The sequence below is a fragment of the Oncorhynchus clarkii genome, chromosome 25, assembly GCF_045791955.1.
Source record: "Oncorhynchus clarkii lewisi isolate Uvic-CL-2024 chromosome 25, UVic_Ocla_1.0, whole genome shotgun sequence".
In the NCBI taxonomy this organism is placed as follows: Eukaryota; Metazoa; Chordata; class Actinopteri; order Salmoniformes; family Salmonidae; genus Oncorhynchus; species Oncorhynchus clarkii.
Window position 1 is genome coordinate 5,890,239 of NC_092171.1, and position 19,724 is coordinate 5,909,962.

At 48.4% G+C, this 19,724-nt stretch overlaps 1 protein-coding gene across 1 annotated transcript in view; it reads right to left on the minus strand.

Moving 5' to 3' along the window:
• Nucleotides 1-19,724, minus strand: part of LOC139384127 (connector enhancer of kinase suppressor of Ras 1) — a 101,860-nt gene that overhangs the window by 67,314 nt on the left and 14,822 nt on the right. Inside the window, exons 3-4 of the mRNA XM_071128796.1 lie at nucleotides 1,786-1,988; nucleotides 1,563-1,647 (exon numbers count right to left, since the gene is read on the minus strand). Coding sequence (XP_070984897.1) covers nucleotides 1,563-1,647; nucleotides 1,786-1,988 — 288 coding nt within the window. The remainder of the gene's footprint in view (nucleotides 1-1,562; nucleotides 1,648-1,785; nucleotides 1,989-19,724) is intronic.

Below are 19,724 nucleotides of genomic sequence, written 5' to 3' on the forward strand. Positions count from 1 at the left end.
CCACCTTCCTTCCCTTCTGAGGGGTAGTGGGTTCTTAACCATAGAAATAGTGTGTGTAGACTGTCCATTATATTTCTATGCTGCTTTACTCAAGAGAACGTCAGTCATATTCATGAATTGGCTTCAACAATGTGCTATTATTACCGTTGGAGCACGGTGAATGTACCGAATGAGTGTGCACACCGCAAAGCTTTCAAGTCCGTTTTAAAGAGCTTTGTATTGATTTGTGAAGAAGAGGTCAAGTCTATTATCACGTCTCTTATGTTTTAATGCGAACAACTAAAAAGAGGACCACAAAAAAAGCGAGAGAGCAAACAAAAAGCAAAAGCAATTTTCTACAAGAAAACAAACTTACAATGATGGAAGACTGGTCTAAATTGACACAAACTGTGCGCACCACAAACAAGCAGACAAAACCAGTTAGCTACTGCAATAAAGAAAGAAACAAAAACCGCTACAGAGGAGAAATTACCTACCTTGGCTGGAGACAATCCAGAGTTGCAAAATAGGGCTATAAGTAAGAGCACTAAATATAATACCTTGGGGTCCTCTTTCTCTCCCTCTGTCTGTCTATCTATCGGTGTCTCACGACTGCACTGCAGGCCACAGCAGGTGAACTACAGGGAATTACACAAGTTGAGTTTCAGTAAACCTTTCCATCAGCTCGCTCTCCTCTGTCCCTGCATCTCACTCCCTCCCCCCGGTCGCTAACTCTCTCTCCTCCCCCAGGCACTATCTACGGAAAGATCCAGGGCTGTCTTTCTCACGAGTCACAAGTAACCAGTTTAACACATTCATCCACCTTCCCCACTCGTACAACATTTCCCATCACAAACATAACAAACACGGAATATCAACAACAGCAAAAGACTCCTTCGGCAGTCAACCTGTGCTTCTTCAAGGTGCCTGAACCTAAACTATTCCAAGTATGCTGGAGATAAAGAATGCATGCATGGTCGGTGCTTATACAAGAGTTCCACAATAGCAGAGGAGTGAGATTACTGTTGTCGTGCCGTGTTAGGTGGCTGATTAAACTAGCAAACCAAACAAACACAGTGGTGGTTCCTCTTTGGAAGTTGGCTGCATGCGTTTTAACCCACAAGCAGCTGGCCTGCCCCGTGTACACTTCCTCTAAAAACCCCCAAAAAAATCTGGTATGCATTGTTTGGTCAAACTAGAATATTTAAGCCACTCATTCAATGTGTAATTTTTCAAAATGTTGTTTATAAGGCCTAGAGTTTTTCCTGGTTAGCTTACTCCTACCTATTAGGTAAACGACATTAATCAAATTGGTATAAAGCAGTGAGTGCCTACACTAAGAAAACATGAACAGCCATGCCTGAAAGACTGCAAAATTGCTAGTTAAATAGTTGATCAAATAGCTACCCGGACTATCTGCACAGATGCTTTTGGCACTAACTTTTTTGTCTCATCACATGTGCGGCTGCCACAGTTTAATATCTGTAGCAAAACGAAAACAACTATTTCTAATTTCATAAATACAAATGTTTCTCCTGGTTTCTGTCTGTTTTGTTTGATGCCTATTGGAGCAGTAGACGTACCTTGTGTACTGTGGTCCCCAGCTCTTTACAGTGGGTGATGATGTTCCTACTGGTCGTGTAAGCACTCAGCTGTGCAAACTGGTACCTGGACAGACAGTGAGCACAAGACGATGAAGATGTGTCTCTTTAATGTCTATTATTTCCACTAATTGGTGTTTTGACCAATCGGATCAGCTCTTTTGCCAATAATTGGCCATATATAAAACAGGGTTATTTAATGTACCTGTTGAGCAGAGAGAAGAGGCCCTTGGCGGAGGTGATGAGCTCCAGCACCACCTGCAGCACGCTGGCCGGCAGCCTGGTGGCAGTCTGCTCGTCGTAGGGGTTCACCCTCCAGCGGACCTGGATACCCATGGTCAGGGAGTGGACCACAATGCGCAGCTTCTCTGTCAGGCAGCGCAGGCTCTCTCCACCCATACCGTACGTCTGGGGAGGGAGACCGGGAGGGGAAAACAGTGGGAGGCTGTTGAGAGTGAGACAACCAGGGGCCAAGTTTGCTGGGAGTTCACATGCACACGCATTGCACACAAGCACAAGTCGCACACACAGTTACTCAACTTGAAAAGTAGGCCTAGTACAGTAGGTCTTAGTGCATCTGTTATCATAAAGCCATGATGCACAATGACATCTAAGAGAGAGTGCCTGTCTACACATGTAAACTCAACCTACAATAGCATTAATAACATGGCAAACATACGCACAGCTGGTACGCGCCACTTCCAAAAGATTGCACAGCTGCCAAAATATTACACTGCTTCCAAAACATTTTTCACTGTGTATAAACTACTTCATTAAGATCCACAGAGGCCCAACTGAAACCACAAAAGCTAAAAATCCGATCTGGGAAAGAAGAATAGATGGTCAGATGGGAGTCATACTGTTGGCCTCATACTGTTAAACTCTTGAGTGGTTGTTTTGTCAGAAAATAGAAAGTGAAATATAATTTGAAAGCTACAGTCAAAGTTTAGGGTGAAATCAAACTGAAATCTTACTGCTGTCAATTTCATAAGAATCACCCCCACACACCATTAAAGCCATGAATCATGAGTTAGTCATTTTCATAGCTCATACAATGTAGGTCAAGTCACCAAAAGTGCAAACATCAACACTGAGTGTACAAAACATTAGTAACATTTCTAAAATCCTAATTCCACTTTGACATTATTGGGTATTGCGTGTAAGCCAGTGACACAAAATGTCAATTGAATCCATCTTAAACTCAGGCTGTAACACAACAAAATGTGGTACAAGTCAAGACGGGAATATATACACTTAGGTTGGAGTCATTTCAACCTGTTTTTCAACCACTCCACAAATGACTTGTTAACAAACTATAGTTTTGGAAAGTGGGTAAGGACATCTACTTTGTGCATGGCACAAGTAATTTTTCCAACAATTGTTTACAGACAGATTATTTCACTGTATCACAATTTCAGTTGGTCAGAAGTTTACATACACTAAGTTGACTGTGCCTTTAAACAGCTTGGAAAATTCCAGAAAATTATGTCATGGCTTTAGAAGCGTCTGATAGGCTAATTGACATAATTTGAGTCAATTGGAGTTGTACTTGTGGATGTATTTCAAGGCCTACCTTCAAACTCAGTGCTTCTTTGCTTGACATCATGGGAAAATCAGAAGAAATCAGCCAAAATCTCTGAAAAAAAATTGTAGACCTCCACACGTCTGGTTCATCCTTGGGAGCAATTTCCAAACGCCTGACGGTACCACGTTCATCTGTACAAACAATAGTATGCAAGTATAAACACCATGGGACCACGCAGCCGTCATACCACTCAGGAAGGAGACGCGTTCTGTCTCCTAGAGATGAATGTACTTTGGTGTGAAAAGTGCAAATCAATCCCAGAACAACAGCAAAGGGCCTTGTGAAGATGCTGGAGGAAACAGGTACAAAAGTATCTATATCCACAGTAAAACGAGTCCTATATCGACATAACCTGAAAATCCACTCAGCAAGGAAGAAACCATTGCTCCAAAACCACCATAAAAAAGCCAGACTACGGTTTGCAACTGCACATGGGAACAAAAATCGTACTTTTTGGAGAAATGTCCTCTGGTCTGATGAAACAAAAATAGAACTGCTTGGCCAGAATGACCATCGTTATGTTTGGAGGGAAAAGGGGGTGGCTTGCAAGCCGAAGAACACCATCCCAACCATGAAGTATGGGGGTGGCAGCATCATGTTGTGGGGGTGCTTTGCTGCAGGAGAGACTGGTGCACTTCACAAAATAGATGGCATCATGAGGGTGGAAAATTATGTGTAAATATTGAAGCAACATCTCAAGACATCAGTCAGGAAGTTGAAGCTTGGTTGCAAATGGGTCTTCCAAATGGACAATGACCCCAAGCATACGTGGCAAAATGGCTTAAGGACAACAAAGTCAAGGTATTGGAGTGGCCATCAAAGCCCTGACCTCAATCCCATAGACAATTTGTGGGCAGAACTGAAAAAGCGTGTGCAAGCAATGAGGCCTACAAATCTGACTCCGTTACACCAGCTCTGTCAGGAGGAATGGGCCAAAATTCACCCAACTTATTGTGGGAAGCTTGTGGAAGGCTACCCGAAACATATGACGAAAGTTAAACAATTTAAAAGCAATGCTACCAAATACTAATTGAGTGTATGTAAACTTCTGACCCACTGGGAATGTGATGAAAGAAATTAAAGCTGAAATAAATCACTTTACTTTTATTTCACATTCTTAAAATAAAGTGGTGATCCTAACTGACCTAAAACAGTGAATTATTACTAGGATTAAATGTCAGGAATTGTGAAAAACTGAGATTAAATGTATTTGGTTAAGGTGTATGTAAACTTCTGACTTCAACTGTATGTATGTGCACACACACAGTGCATTCGAAAAGTACTCAGACCCCATCATTTTTACCACATTTTGTAACATTACAGCCTGATTTTTAGATGGATTAAATTACCCTAAATGTTCCCCTTCCAACAGGACAATGACCCTAAGCACACAGCCAAGACAACGCAGAAGTGGCTTCGGGACAAGTCTCTGAATGTCTTTGAGTGGCCCAGCCAGAGCCCGGACTTGAACTCGATCGAACATCTCTGGAGAGACCTGAAAACAGCTGTGCAGCGACGCTCCCCATCCAACCTGGCAGAGCTTGAGAGGATCTAAAGAGAAGAATGAGTAAAACTCCCCAAATACAGGTGTCCCAAGCATGTAGCTTCAAACCAAAGAAGACTTGAAGCTGTAATCGCTGCCAAAAGGTGCTTCAACAAAGTACTGAGTAAAGGGTGTGAACATTTCTGTAAATATGATATTCCAGTTAATATTTTATAAATATGCACAAATTTATAAAAAAATGTTTTTGCTTTGTCACTATGGGGTATTGTGTGTAGATTGATGGGGTATTTTTAAAAAAAATCTAAATTACAATAACGCTGTAACGTAACAAAACGTGGAAAAAGTCAAGTGGTCTGAATACTCCAAATTCAATGTATGCACAGTACCAGTCAAGTTTGGCAGCATCAAAACTATGTAAAAAAAAAAAAAAAAAAAACACATGAGCTGGCGCTATCAAAATTTTAAATTAAAAAAAAAAAAAATTGCACACTCCATGTATAATCTCCCAGGAATTTAATGGGTATTCACCAATGTTTCGGCACCACTGTGTCTTCCTCAGGGTAATGTCATGAATACTTGAACCAGGTTATGTAGACACACAGTGCAATTAGTGTAACCAATGACAGTGGTGAGGGGTGTCATAATGTTTAAGTTAACTAAAAATGAGTGAAACTGTAAACAAAAAAACAAAAAAACAAAAAAAAAAATATATATATATATATATATATATATATATATATATATATATATATATATATATATATATATATATATATATATATGGCATATTACATATATTATACTATTGTTATCATATAGAACCTTAATGGAATACTGTACATCATATTAACGGCAACATACATTATTGATTCATTCAATTCCACATTATTTCGTATTTAATTTTTGTTACATGTAATCTTTTGGTTCAACCTTAACGTATAATGAGCATCATCAACAGGGGGAACACATTAGGTGTACGCTAATAAGCTGTAAAAATATATATATTTTATAAAAAAAGGGATAAAAGTGCTCATAAGAAGGGCCTGAGATAAAAGTCAACATTCAGACCACTAGGGGTCAATGTCTTTCGATAGGATATCCAGTAAGCCTGTCTTTGTAGTAGTAGGATCTCAATGTTACCTCCTCTCCTTGGTAGAGCAACATGCTCAATACCTGTGTATTTGAGGGAGGAGATGGGATGGTTAGCTTCAACAAAGTGAGCTGCTACTGGATAGTCCATGTTCTTACACCTGGTTGAGCTGCAGTGTTCGGCTATGCGTTGTATAAATGGTGTTTTCGTTTGTCCTACATAGGCTTTTCCACATGAACAGGTGACGAGATAGATTACTCCCTTGGTCTTGCATGAGATGAAATAACACATATGGAATCATGTAGTAAACAAAAAAGTGTTAACCTGTTCAGTGTAGGGGCAGTATTTTGACGTTTGGATGAAAAACATACCGAAATTAAACTGTCTATTTCTCAGGCCCAGAATCTCGAATGTGCATATAATTGTCAGATTAGGATAGAAAACACTCTAAAGTTTTTAAAACTGTCAAAATAGTGTCTGTGAGTATAACAGAACTGATATTGCAGGCGAAAATCAAACCAGGAAGTGGCCTCTATTTTGAAAGCTCCATGTTCCATAGCCTGCCTTCGCTCCTTTTAAAGGGATATCAACCAGATTCCTTTCCTATGGCTTCCCCATGGTGTGAACAGTCTTTACTTGGCTGCTAGCTGTTTGTAATATTTTGTCTACTGAGATGTCCTTACATAAACGCTTGGTATGCTTACGCGGAAAAGCTTTACTGAAATCTGACACGCCAGGTGGATTAACAACAAGCTAAGCTGTGTTTTGCACGTGTGATTTCATGAACATTTTATATTTTTAGGCATTTAATTTGAATTTGTTGCTCTGCAATTCAGCGGTGGTTGACGAAAATGATCCCGCTAACGGGATGGGGCATCAAGAAGTTAAATAAAAAATATATTTTATATATTTCAGATTCTTAAAAGTAGCCACCCTTTGCCTTGACAGCTTTGCACACTCGTGGCATTCTCTCAACCAGCTTCATGAGGTAGTCACCTGGAATGCATTTCAATTAACAAGTGTGTCTTGTTAAAAGTTAAGGAAAGACATTTCACAAATGCATGGGTTTGTGCCAATCAGTTGTGTTGTGACAGGGTAGGGGAGGTATACAGAAGCCCTATTTGGTAAAAGACCAAGTCCATATTATGGCAAGACCAGCTCGAATAAGGAAAGAGAAATGACAGTCCATCATTACTTTAAGACATGTAGGTCAGTCAATACGGAAAATAATAAGAACTTTGAAAGTTTCTTCAAGTGCAGTCGCAAAAACCTTCAAGCGCTATGTTGAAACTGGCTCTCATGAGGACCGCCATAGGAAAGGAAGACCCAGAGTTACCTCTGGTGCAGAGGATAAGTTCATTAGAGTTAACTGCACCTCAGATTGCAGCCCAACTAAATGCTTCACAGAGTAACATCAACTGTTCAGAGGAGACTGTGCTCAAATAGCTACAAAGAAACCACTACTAAAGGACACCAATAATAAGAAGAGACTTGCTTGGGCCAAGAAACACAAGCAATGAACATTAGACCGGTGGAATTCTGTCCTTTGGTCTGACAAGTCCAAAATTGAGATTTTTGGTTCCACCTGCCTGACCAAGGCCCTTCTCCCCCGATTGCTCAGTATGGCCTGGCGGCCAGCTCTTAGTGGTTCAAAACTTCCTCCATTTAAGAATGATGGAGACCACTGTGTTCTTGGGGAAAGTCCCCACTGCTGCAGAAATATTTTGGTACCCTTCCCCAGATCGGTGCCTCGTCACAATCCTGTCTCGGAGCTCTACGACAATTCATTCAACCTCATTGCTTGGTTTTTGCTCTGACATGCACTGTCAACTGTGGTACCTTATACAGACAGGTGTGTGCCTTTCCAAATCATGTCCAATCAATTGAATTTACCACAGGTGGACTCCCAAGGTGTATAAACTTCTCAAGGATGATCAATGGAAACAAGATACACCTGAGCTCAATTTCGAGTCTCATAGCCAAGGGTCTGAATACATGTAAATAAGTTTATTTTTTATTTTTTATTACATTTGCAAATAATTCAAAAAAAACTGTTTTTGCTTTGTAATTATGGGGTACTGTGTGTAGATTATTTATTTAATCCATTTTAGAATAGGGCTGTAACGAAACAAAAATAATGGTAAAAGGGAAGGGGTCTGACTACTTCCCGAATGTACTGCACGCACACACGCAATGTTCCGAGGGCAAAAGGGGGTGCAACTCAATATTAGGAAGGTGTCCCTAATGTTTTGTACACTCAATGTAGTATGCATGGAAAGGGTACACCCTGATGGTAATTGTAAAGCAAAGCATTTCCTTCTCCATCCACATCGTTTACAATGGGAAAAGAAGTTAAGTTTTCCTCACGTCATTTAAAGATTTCAGCCTTGAAAATTACCGTTGCAATAGATAAATGTTTGGGAGAGGCGTGTGAGAGAGACCGATTAAGTTCATGAATAACGTTTTGGTGGCAATCAGCTTTGAAATCAGTATTATTTTGCATATTATCAAAAACAAAGTACCAGGGTAATGAATTGATGATAGCTGTAAGCTAGCAAAAGCTGGAAGCTACCGGTATCTTTTAGCTTTACAGTGTTCTACAAACAGTAATGAACAGTTTAAACATTTCTACATGCCTTGCCGCATTAGTCAAGTGTGTTAACTTCTGTGCAGCATGAGCGAGGAGCTAACATGATGCAGCCCAGACTCCCAATGCAGACTAAAAGTGGAGAGAAAGAAAGCGCGCGCGCACACACACACACTACATGTTAACATAGTAGCCATTAATCTCAATATGAGTCCTTTGTAGTTCATAAAATGTACCTCCATTAGGCTAACCATAAGCCATAACAGTATTACAGTAAATACCTGCCAAGAGCTGGTCAGACCTTACCCAGTCACTAGATGCTGGGTCCATTTATTCAGACCACAGGAAAGACCAGGGTCTGTATTCATAATGAGGAGGAATGCTGAACTGGGATGAGTTTGGCCTTTGAGATAATAATGAATAGCATTACAACAACAGAGGAGACATGATGCTAGAAAAGCACTCTTATTCGGAGATGCTTGATACATACAGCCCCTGGGCCTGTGAATCTAGAGTGCTGATCTAGGATCAGTTTTGCCTTTTAGTTAATAATGTACATAATAATAAGGTTACATGGGAGGGACTTGATCCTAGATCAGCACTCCTTCTCGGAGACCACTTCATTAACACATGAAGGCCAGAAACCTATTTCTGCAACAGACTTTTACAAGCAGATCAACAGCTTAGCCCCCGGTGACATCGGTGGTTACGCCACTCAAACCCACAGGCCCTGGCACCGTCTGTCAATTAATCCTACCAGGGGAAACAAAAGCATGCTGGAGCTTGGAAGTGGTGCAACACACTCTGTTTACATTAGTGTCCTGAGAGTGAATCCCCAGAAAGTATTCGGAAAGAAAAAGAGAGAAATGGAGAGAGGAAGGAGACAGAATGCCAAATTCATTATACCAACATTTGAGGAGCAAGAGAATGAAGAGCATCTTAAAAAGAGAGAGACGAGGAGGAAGTGAGGGTTTGCCAATGACAACTAACTTTCCCCATACAGTCATTTGCATGAGAAGTATGAAGCGGTAGCTTCTTTTGTGTCCGGGGAATAATCGCCTTTGATGGCAGGTGAAGCGTGTCTACACAAACACACAGCGCTCGCTTACACACACACACACACACACAGCGCTCGCTTACACACACACACACAGCGCTCACTTACACAAACACACACAGCTCTCTTACACACACAGCGCTCGCTTACACACACACACAGCGCTCGATTACACACACACACACACACACAGCGCTCGCTTACACACACACACAGCGCTCGCTTACACACACACACAGCGCTCGCTTACACACACACACACACACACAGCGCTCGCTTACACACACACACACAGCGCTCGCTTACACACACACACACAGCGCTCGCTTACACACACACACACACAGCGCTCGTTTACACACACAGCGCTCGTTTACACACACAGCGCTCGCTTACACACACAGCGCTCGCTTACACACACAGCGCTCGCTTACACACACAGCGCTCGCTTACACACACAGCGCTCGCTTACACACACACACACACACAGCGCTCGCTTACACACACACAGCGCTCGCTTACACACACACAGCGCTCGCTTACACACACACACACACACAGCGCTCGCTTACACACACACACACACACAGTGCTCGATTACACACACACACACACAGCGCTCGCTTACACACACACACACAGCGCTCACACACACACAGCGCTCGCTTACACACACACACACACACACACAGCGCTCGCTTACACACACACACAGCGCTCGATTACACACACACACAGCGCTCGCTTACACACACACACAGCGCTCACACACACACAGCGCTCGCTTACACACACACACACACAGCGCTCGCTTACACACACACAGCGCTCGCTTACACACACACACACACACAGCGCTCGCTTACACACACACACACACACACAGCGCTCGCTTACACACACACACACACACACACACAGCGCTCGCTTACACACACACACACACACAGCGCTCGCTTACACACACACACACACACACAGCGCTCGCTTACACACACACACACACACACACAGCGCTCGCTTACACACACACACACACACACACACACAGCGCTCGCTTACACACACACAGCGCTCGCTTACACACACACACACAGCGCTCGCTTACACACACACACACACACAGCGCTCGGTTACACACACACACAGCGCTCGCTTACACACACACACACACACACACACACACACAGCGCTCGCTTACACACACACACACACACACACACACACACACACACAGCGCTCGCTTACACACACACACACAGCGCTCACACACACACAGCGCTCGCTTACACACACACACACACACAGCGCTCGCTTAAACACACACACACACACACACACACACACAGCGCTCGCTTACACACACACACACACACACACACACACACACACACACACAGCGCTCGCTTAGACACACACACACAGCGCTCGCTTACACACACACACACAGCGCTCGCTTACACAAACACACACAGCTCTCTTACACACACACACAGCGCTCGCTTACACACACACACAGCGCTCGCTTACACACACACACACACACACACACACAGCGCTCGCTTACACACACAAAGCGCTCGCTTACACACACACACACACACAGCGCTCGCTTACACACACACACACACACAGCGCTCGCTTACACACACACACACACACAGCGCTCGCTTACACACACACACACACAGCGCTCGCTTACACACACACACACAGCGCTCGCTTACACACACACACAGCGCTCGCTTACACACACACACAGCGCTCGCTTACACACACACACACACACACACACACAGCGCTCGCTTACACACACACACACAAACACAGCGCTCGCTTACACACACACAGCGCTCGCTTACACACACACACACACACACACACAGCACTCGCTTACACACACACACACAGCGCTCGCTTACACACACACACAGCGCTCGCTTACACACACACACAGCGCTCGCTTACACACACACACAGCGCTCGCTTACACACACACACAGCGCTCGCTTACACACACACACAGCGCTCGCTTACACACACACACAGCGCTCGCTTACACACACACACAGCGCTCGCTTACACACACACAGCGCTCGCTTACACACACACAGCGCTCGCTTACACACACACAGCGCTCCCTTACACACACACAGCGCTCCCTTACACACACACAGCGCTCGCTTACACACACACAGCGCTCGCTTACACACACACAGCGCTCGCTTACACACACACACACAGCGCTCGCTTACACACACACACACAGCGCTCGCTTACACACACACAGCGCTCGCTTACACACACACACACAGCGCTCGCTTACACACACACACACAGCGCTCGCTTACACACACACACACAGCGCTCGCTTACACACACACACACAGCGCTCGCTTACACACACACACACACACACAGCGCTCGCTTACACACACACACACACAGCGCTCGCTTACACACACACACACACAGCGCTCGCTTACACACACACACACAGCGCTCGCTTACACACACACACAGCGCTCGATTACACACACACACACAGCGCTCGCTTACACACACACACACACACAGCGCTCACACACACACAGCGCTCGCTTACACACACACACAGCGCTCGCTTACACACACACAGCGCTCGCTTACACACACACACACACACAGCGCTCGCTTACACACACACACACACACAGCGCTCGCTTACACACACACACACACACACACAGCGCTCGCTTACACACACACACACACACAGCGCTCGCTTACACACACACACACACACACAGCGCTCGCTTACACACACACACACACACACAGCGCTCGCTTACACACACACACACACACACACACACAGCGCTCGCTTACACACACACAGCGCTCGCTTACACACACACACACAGCGCTCGCTTACACACACACACAGCGCTCGGTTACACACACACACACACAGCGCTCGCTTACACACACACACACACACACACACACAGCGCTCGCTTACACACACACACACACACACACACACACACACAGTGCTCGCTTACACACACACACAGCGCTCGCTTACACACACTAACACACAGCGCTCACACACACACAGCGCTCGCTTACACACACACACACACACAGCGCTCGCTTAAACACACACACACACACACACACACAGCGCTCGCTTACACACACACACACACAGCGCTCGCTTACACACACACAGCGCTCGCTTACACACACACACACACACAGCGCTCGCTTACACACACACAGCGCTCGCTTACACACACACACACACACACACACACAGCGCTCGCTTACACACACACACACACACAGCGCTCGCTTACACACACACACACACACAGCGCTCGCTTACACACACACACACAGCGCTCGCTTACACACACACAGCGCTCGCTTACACACACACACACACACACACAGCGCTCGCTTACACACACACACACACACACACACACACAGCGCTCGCTTACACACACACACACAGCGCTCGCTTACACACACACACAGCGCTCGGTTACACACACACACACACAGCGCTCGCTTACACACACACACACACACACACACACACACAGCGCTCGCTTACACACACACACACACACACACACACACACACAGCTCGCTTACACACACACACAGCGCTCGCTTACACACACACACACACAGCGCTCACACACACACAGCGCTCGCTTACACACACACACACACACAGCGCTCGCTTAAACACACACACACACACACACACAGCGCTCGCTTACACACACACACACACACACACACACACACACACACCGCTCGCTTAGACACACACACACAGCGCTCGCTTACACACACACACACAGCTCTCTTACACACACACACAGCGCTCGCTTACACACACACACAGCGCTCGCTTACACACACACACACACACACAGCGCTCGCTTACACACACACAAAGCGCTCGCTTACACACACACACACAAAGCGCTCGCTTACACACACACACACACACACACAGCGCTCGCTTACACACACACACACACACACACACAGCGCTCGCTTACACACACACACACACCGCTCGCTTACACACACACACACAGCGCTCGCTTACACACACACACAGCGCTCGCTTACACACACACACACACACACAGCGCTCGCTTACACACACACACACAAACACAGCGCTCGCTTACACACACACAGCGCTCGCTTACACACACACACACACACACACAGCACTCGCTTACACACACACACAGCGCTCGCTTACACACACACACAGCGCTCGCTTACACACACACACAGCGCTCGCTTACACACACACACAGCGCTCGCTTACACACACACACAGCGCTCGCTTACACAGCGCTCGCTTACACAGCGCTCGCTTACACACACACAGCGCTCGCTTACACACACACAGCGCTCCCTTACACACACACAGCGCTCCCTTACACACACACACAGCGCTCGCTTACACACACACAGCGCTCGCTTACACACACACACACACACACAGCGCTCGCTTACACACACACACACACACACAGCGCTCGCTTACACACACACACACACACACAGCGCTCGCTTACACACACACACACAGCGCTCGCTTACACACACACACACAGCGCTCGCTTACACACACACACACAGCGCTCGCTTACACACACACACACAGCGCTCGCTTACACACACGCACACACAGCGCTCGCTTACACACACACACACACAGCGCTCGCTTACACACACACACACAGCGCTCGCTTACACACACACACAGCGCTCGCTTACACACACACAGCGCTCGCTTACACACACACAGCGCTCGCTTACACACACACAGCGCTCGCTTACACACACACAGCGCTCGCTTACACACACACACGCTCGCTTACACACACACACACGCTCGCTTACACACACACACAGCGCTCGCTTACACACACACACACAGCTCGCTTACACACACACACACAGCTCGCTTACACACACACACACAGCTCGCTTACACACACACACACACAGCTCGCTTACACACACACACAGCGCTCGCTTACACACACACACAGCGCTCGCTTACACACACACACAGCGCTCGCTTACACACACACACACAGCGCTCGCTTACACACACACACACAGCGCTCGCTTACACACACACACAGCGCTCGCTTACACACACACACACACACACACACACACAGCGCTCGCTTACACACACACACAGCGCTCGCTTACACACACACAGCGCTCGCTTACACACACACACACACACAGCGCTCGCTTACACACACACACACACACAGCGCTCGCTTACACACACACACACACACAGAGCGCTCGCTCACACACACAGCGCTCGCTTACACACACACACACAGCGCTCGCTTACACACACACACACAGCGCTCGCTTACACACACACAGAGCGCTCGCTTACACACACACAGAGCGCTCGCTTACACACACAGAGCGCTCGCTTACACACACACACACACACAGAGCGCTCGCTCACACACACACACACACAGCGCTCGCTTACACACACACACACAGCGCTCCCTTACACACACACACAGCGCTCGCTTACACACACACAGCGCTCGCTTACACACACAACGCTCGCTTACACACACAGCGCTCGCTTACACACACACACACACACACACACAGCGCTCGCTAACACACACAGAGCGCTCGCTTACACACACACAGCTCTCGCTTACACACACACACACACACACACAAAGCGCTCGCTCACACACACACAGCGCTCGCTTACACACACACAGCGCTCGCTTACACACACACAGCGCTCGCTTACACACACACAGCGCTCGCTTACACACACACAGCGCTCGCTTACACACACACACACAGCTCGCTTACACACACACACACAGCTCGCTTACACACACACACACAGCTCGCTTACACACACACACAGCGCTCGCTTACACACACACACAGCGCTCGCTTACACACACACACAGCGCTCGCTTACACACACACACACAGCGCTCGCTTACACACACACACAGCGCTCGCTTACACACACACACAGCGCTCGCTTACACACACACACACACACACAGCGCTCGCTTACACACACACACACACACACAGCGCTCGCTTACACACACACACAGCGCTCGCTTACACACACACAGCGCTCGCTTACACACACACACAGCGCTCGCTTACACACACACACACACACACACAGCGCTCGCTTACACACACACACACACACAGAGCGCTCGCTCACACACACACACACACACAGCGCTCGCTCACACACACAGCGCTCGCTTACACACACACACACAGCGCTCGCTTACACACACACAGAGCGCTCGCTTACACACACACAGAGCGCTCGCTTACACACACACACACACACAGAGCGCTCGCTCACACACACACACACACACAGCGCTCGCTTACACACACACACACAGCGATCGCTTACACACACACACACAGCGATCGCTTACACACACACAGCGCTCGCTTACACACACAACGCTCGCTTACACACACATTGCGCTCGCTTACACACACACACAGCTCTCGCTTACACACACACACACACACACACACACACAAAGCGCTCGCTCACACACACACAGCGCTCGCTTACACACACACACACACACAGCGCTCGCTTACACACACACACAGCGCTCGCTTACACACACACACAGCGCTCGCTTACACACACACACACACAGCGCTCACTTACACACACACAGAGCGCTCGCTTACACACACACAGAGCGCTCGCTTACACACACACACACAGAGAGCGCTCGCTCACACACACACACACACAGCGCTCGCTTACACACACACACACAGCGCTCGCTTACACACACACACACAGCGCTCGCTTACACACACACAACGCTCGCTTACACACACAGCGCTCGCTTACACACACACACACACACACACACAGCGCTCGCTTACACACACACACAGAGCGCTCGCTTACACACACACACAGCTCTCGCTTACACACACACACACACACACACAAAGCGCTCGCTCACACACACACAGCGCTCGCTTACACACACACACACACACAGCGCTCGCTTACACACACACACAGCGCTCGCTTACACACACACACACACAGCGCTCGCTTACACACACACACAGCGCTCGCTTACACACACACACACACAGCGCTCGCTTACACACACACACACAGCGCTCGCTTACACACACACACACAGCGCTCGCTTACACACACAGCGCTCGCTTACACACACACACAGCGCTCGCTTACACACACACACAGCGCTCGCTTACACACACAGCGCTCGCTTACACACACACACACACACACAGCGCTCGCTTACACACACACACAGCGCTCGCTTACACACACACACACACACACAGCGCTCACTTACACACACACACACACAGCGCTCGCTTACACACACACACACAGCGCTCGCTTACACACACACACACACACACAGCGCTCGCTTACACACACACACAGCGCTCGCTTACACACACACACACACACAGCGCTCGCTTACACACACACACACACACAGCGCTCGCTTACACACACACACAGCGCTCGCTTACAAACACACACACACACACAGCGCTCGCTTACAAACACACACACACAGCGCTCTCACACACACACACACACACACACAGAGCTCGCTTACACACACACACAGCGCTCGCTTACACACACACACACACAGCGCTCGCTTACACACACACACACACAGCGCTCGCTTACACACACACACACAGCGCTCGCTTACACACACACACAGCGCTCGCTTACACACACACAGCGCTCGCTTACACACACACACACACACAGCGCTCGCTTACACACACACACACACAGCGCTCGCTTACACACACAGAGCTCGCTTACACACACACACACACACACACAGCGCTCGCTTACACACACACACACAGCGCTCGCTTACACACACACACACAGCGCTCGCTTACACACACACACAGCGCTCTCTTACACACACACACACAGCGCTCGCTTACACACACAGCGCTCGCTTACACACACACACAGCGCTCACTCGCTTGCTTACACACACAGCGCTCGCTTGCTTACACACACAGCGCTCGCTTGCTTACACACAGCGCTCGCTTGCTTACACACAGCGCTCGCTTGCTTACACACACAGCGCTCGCTTGCACACACACACACACACACACAGCGCTCGCTTGCACACACACACACACAGCGCTCGCTTACACACACACAGCGCTCGCTTACACACAGCGCTCGCTTACACACAGCGCTCGCTTACACACACATACACACAGCGCTCGCTTACACACACACAGCGCTCGCTTACACACACACACACAGCGCTCGCTTACACACACACACACACACACACAGCGCTCGCTTACACACACACACACACACACAGCGCTCGCTTACACACACACACACAGCGCTCGCTTACACACACACACACAGCGCTCGCTTACACACACACACAGCGCTCGCTTACACACACACACAGCGCTCGCTTACACACACACACAGCGCTCGCTTACACACACACACACACACACACACAGCGCTCGCTTACACACACACACACACACAGCGCTCGCTTACACACACACACACAGCGCTCGCTTACACACACACACACAGCGCTCTCTTACACACACACACACACAGCGCTCGCTTACACACACACACAGCGCTCGCTTACACACACACACACACAGCGCTCGCTTACACACACACACAGCGCTCGCTTACACACACACACAGCGCTCGCTTACACACACACACACACACACACACACAGCGCTCGCTTACACACACACACACACACACACACACAGCGCTCGCTTACACACACAGCGCTCGCTTACACACACACACACACACAGCGCTCGCTTACACACACACACACACACACACAGCGCTCGCTTACACACACACACACAGCGCTCGCTTACACACACACACAGCGCTCGCTCGCTTGCTTACACACACAGCGCTCGCTTGCTTACACACACAGCGCTCGCTTGCTTACACACACAGCGCTCGCTTGCACACACACACACACACACACAGCGCTCGCTTGCACACACACACACACACAGCGCTCGCTTACACACACACACACAGAGCTCGCTTACACACACATACACACAGCGCTCGCTTACACACACACAGCGCTCGCTTACACACACACACAGCGCTCGCTTACACACACACACACAGCGCTCGCTTACACACACACACAGCGCTCGCTTACACACACACACACACACACAGCGCTCGCTTACACACACACACACAGCGCTCGCTTACACACACACACACACACAGCGCTCGCTTACACACACAGCGCTCGCTTACACACACACAGCGCTCGCTTACACACACACACACACACACAGCGCTCGCTTACACACACACACACACACACACAGCGCTCGCTTACACACACACAGCGCTCGCTTACACACACACAGCGCTCGCTTACACACACACACACAGCGCTCTCTTACACACACACACACACAGCGCTCGCTTACACACACACACAGCGCTCGCTTACACACACACACAGCGCTCGCTTACACACACACACACAGCGCTCGCTTACACACACACACACAGCGCTCGCTTACACACACACACACAGCGCTCGCTTACACACACACACACAGCGCTCGCTTACACACACACACACAGCGCTCGCTTACACACACACACACAGCGCTCTCTTACACACACACACACAGCGCTCGCCTACACACACACACACAGCGCTCGCTTACACACACAGCGCTCGCTTACACACACAGCGCTCGCTTACACACACACACAACGCTCGCTTACACACACACACACAGCGCTCGCTTGCTTACACACACAGCGCTCGCTTGCTTACACACACAGCGCTCGCTTGCTTACACACACAGCGCTCGCTTGCTTACACACACAGCGCTCGCTTGCTTACACACACAGCGCTCGCTTGCACACACACACAGCGCTCGCTTGCACACACACACAGCGCTCGCTTGCACACACACACAGCGCTCGCTTGCACACACACACACACAGCGCTCGCTTGCACACACACACAGCGCTCGCTTGCACACACACACACACACAGCGCTCGCTTGCACACACACACACACAGCGCTCGCTTACACACACACAGCGCTCGCTTACACACACACAGCGCTCGCTTACACACACACAGCGCTCGCTTACACACACACAGCGCTCGCTTACACACACACAGCGCTCGCTTACACA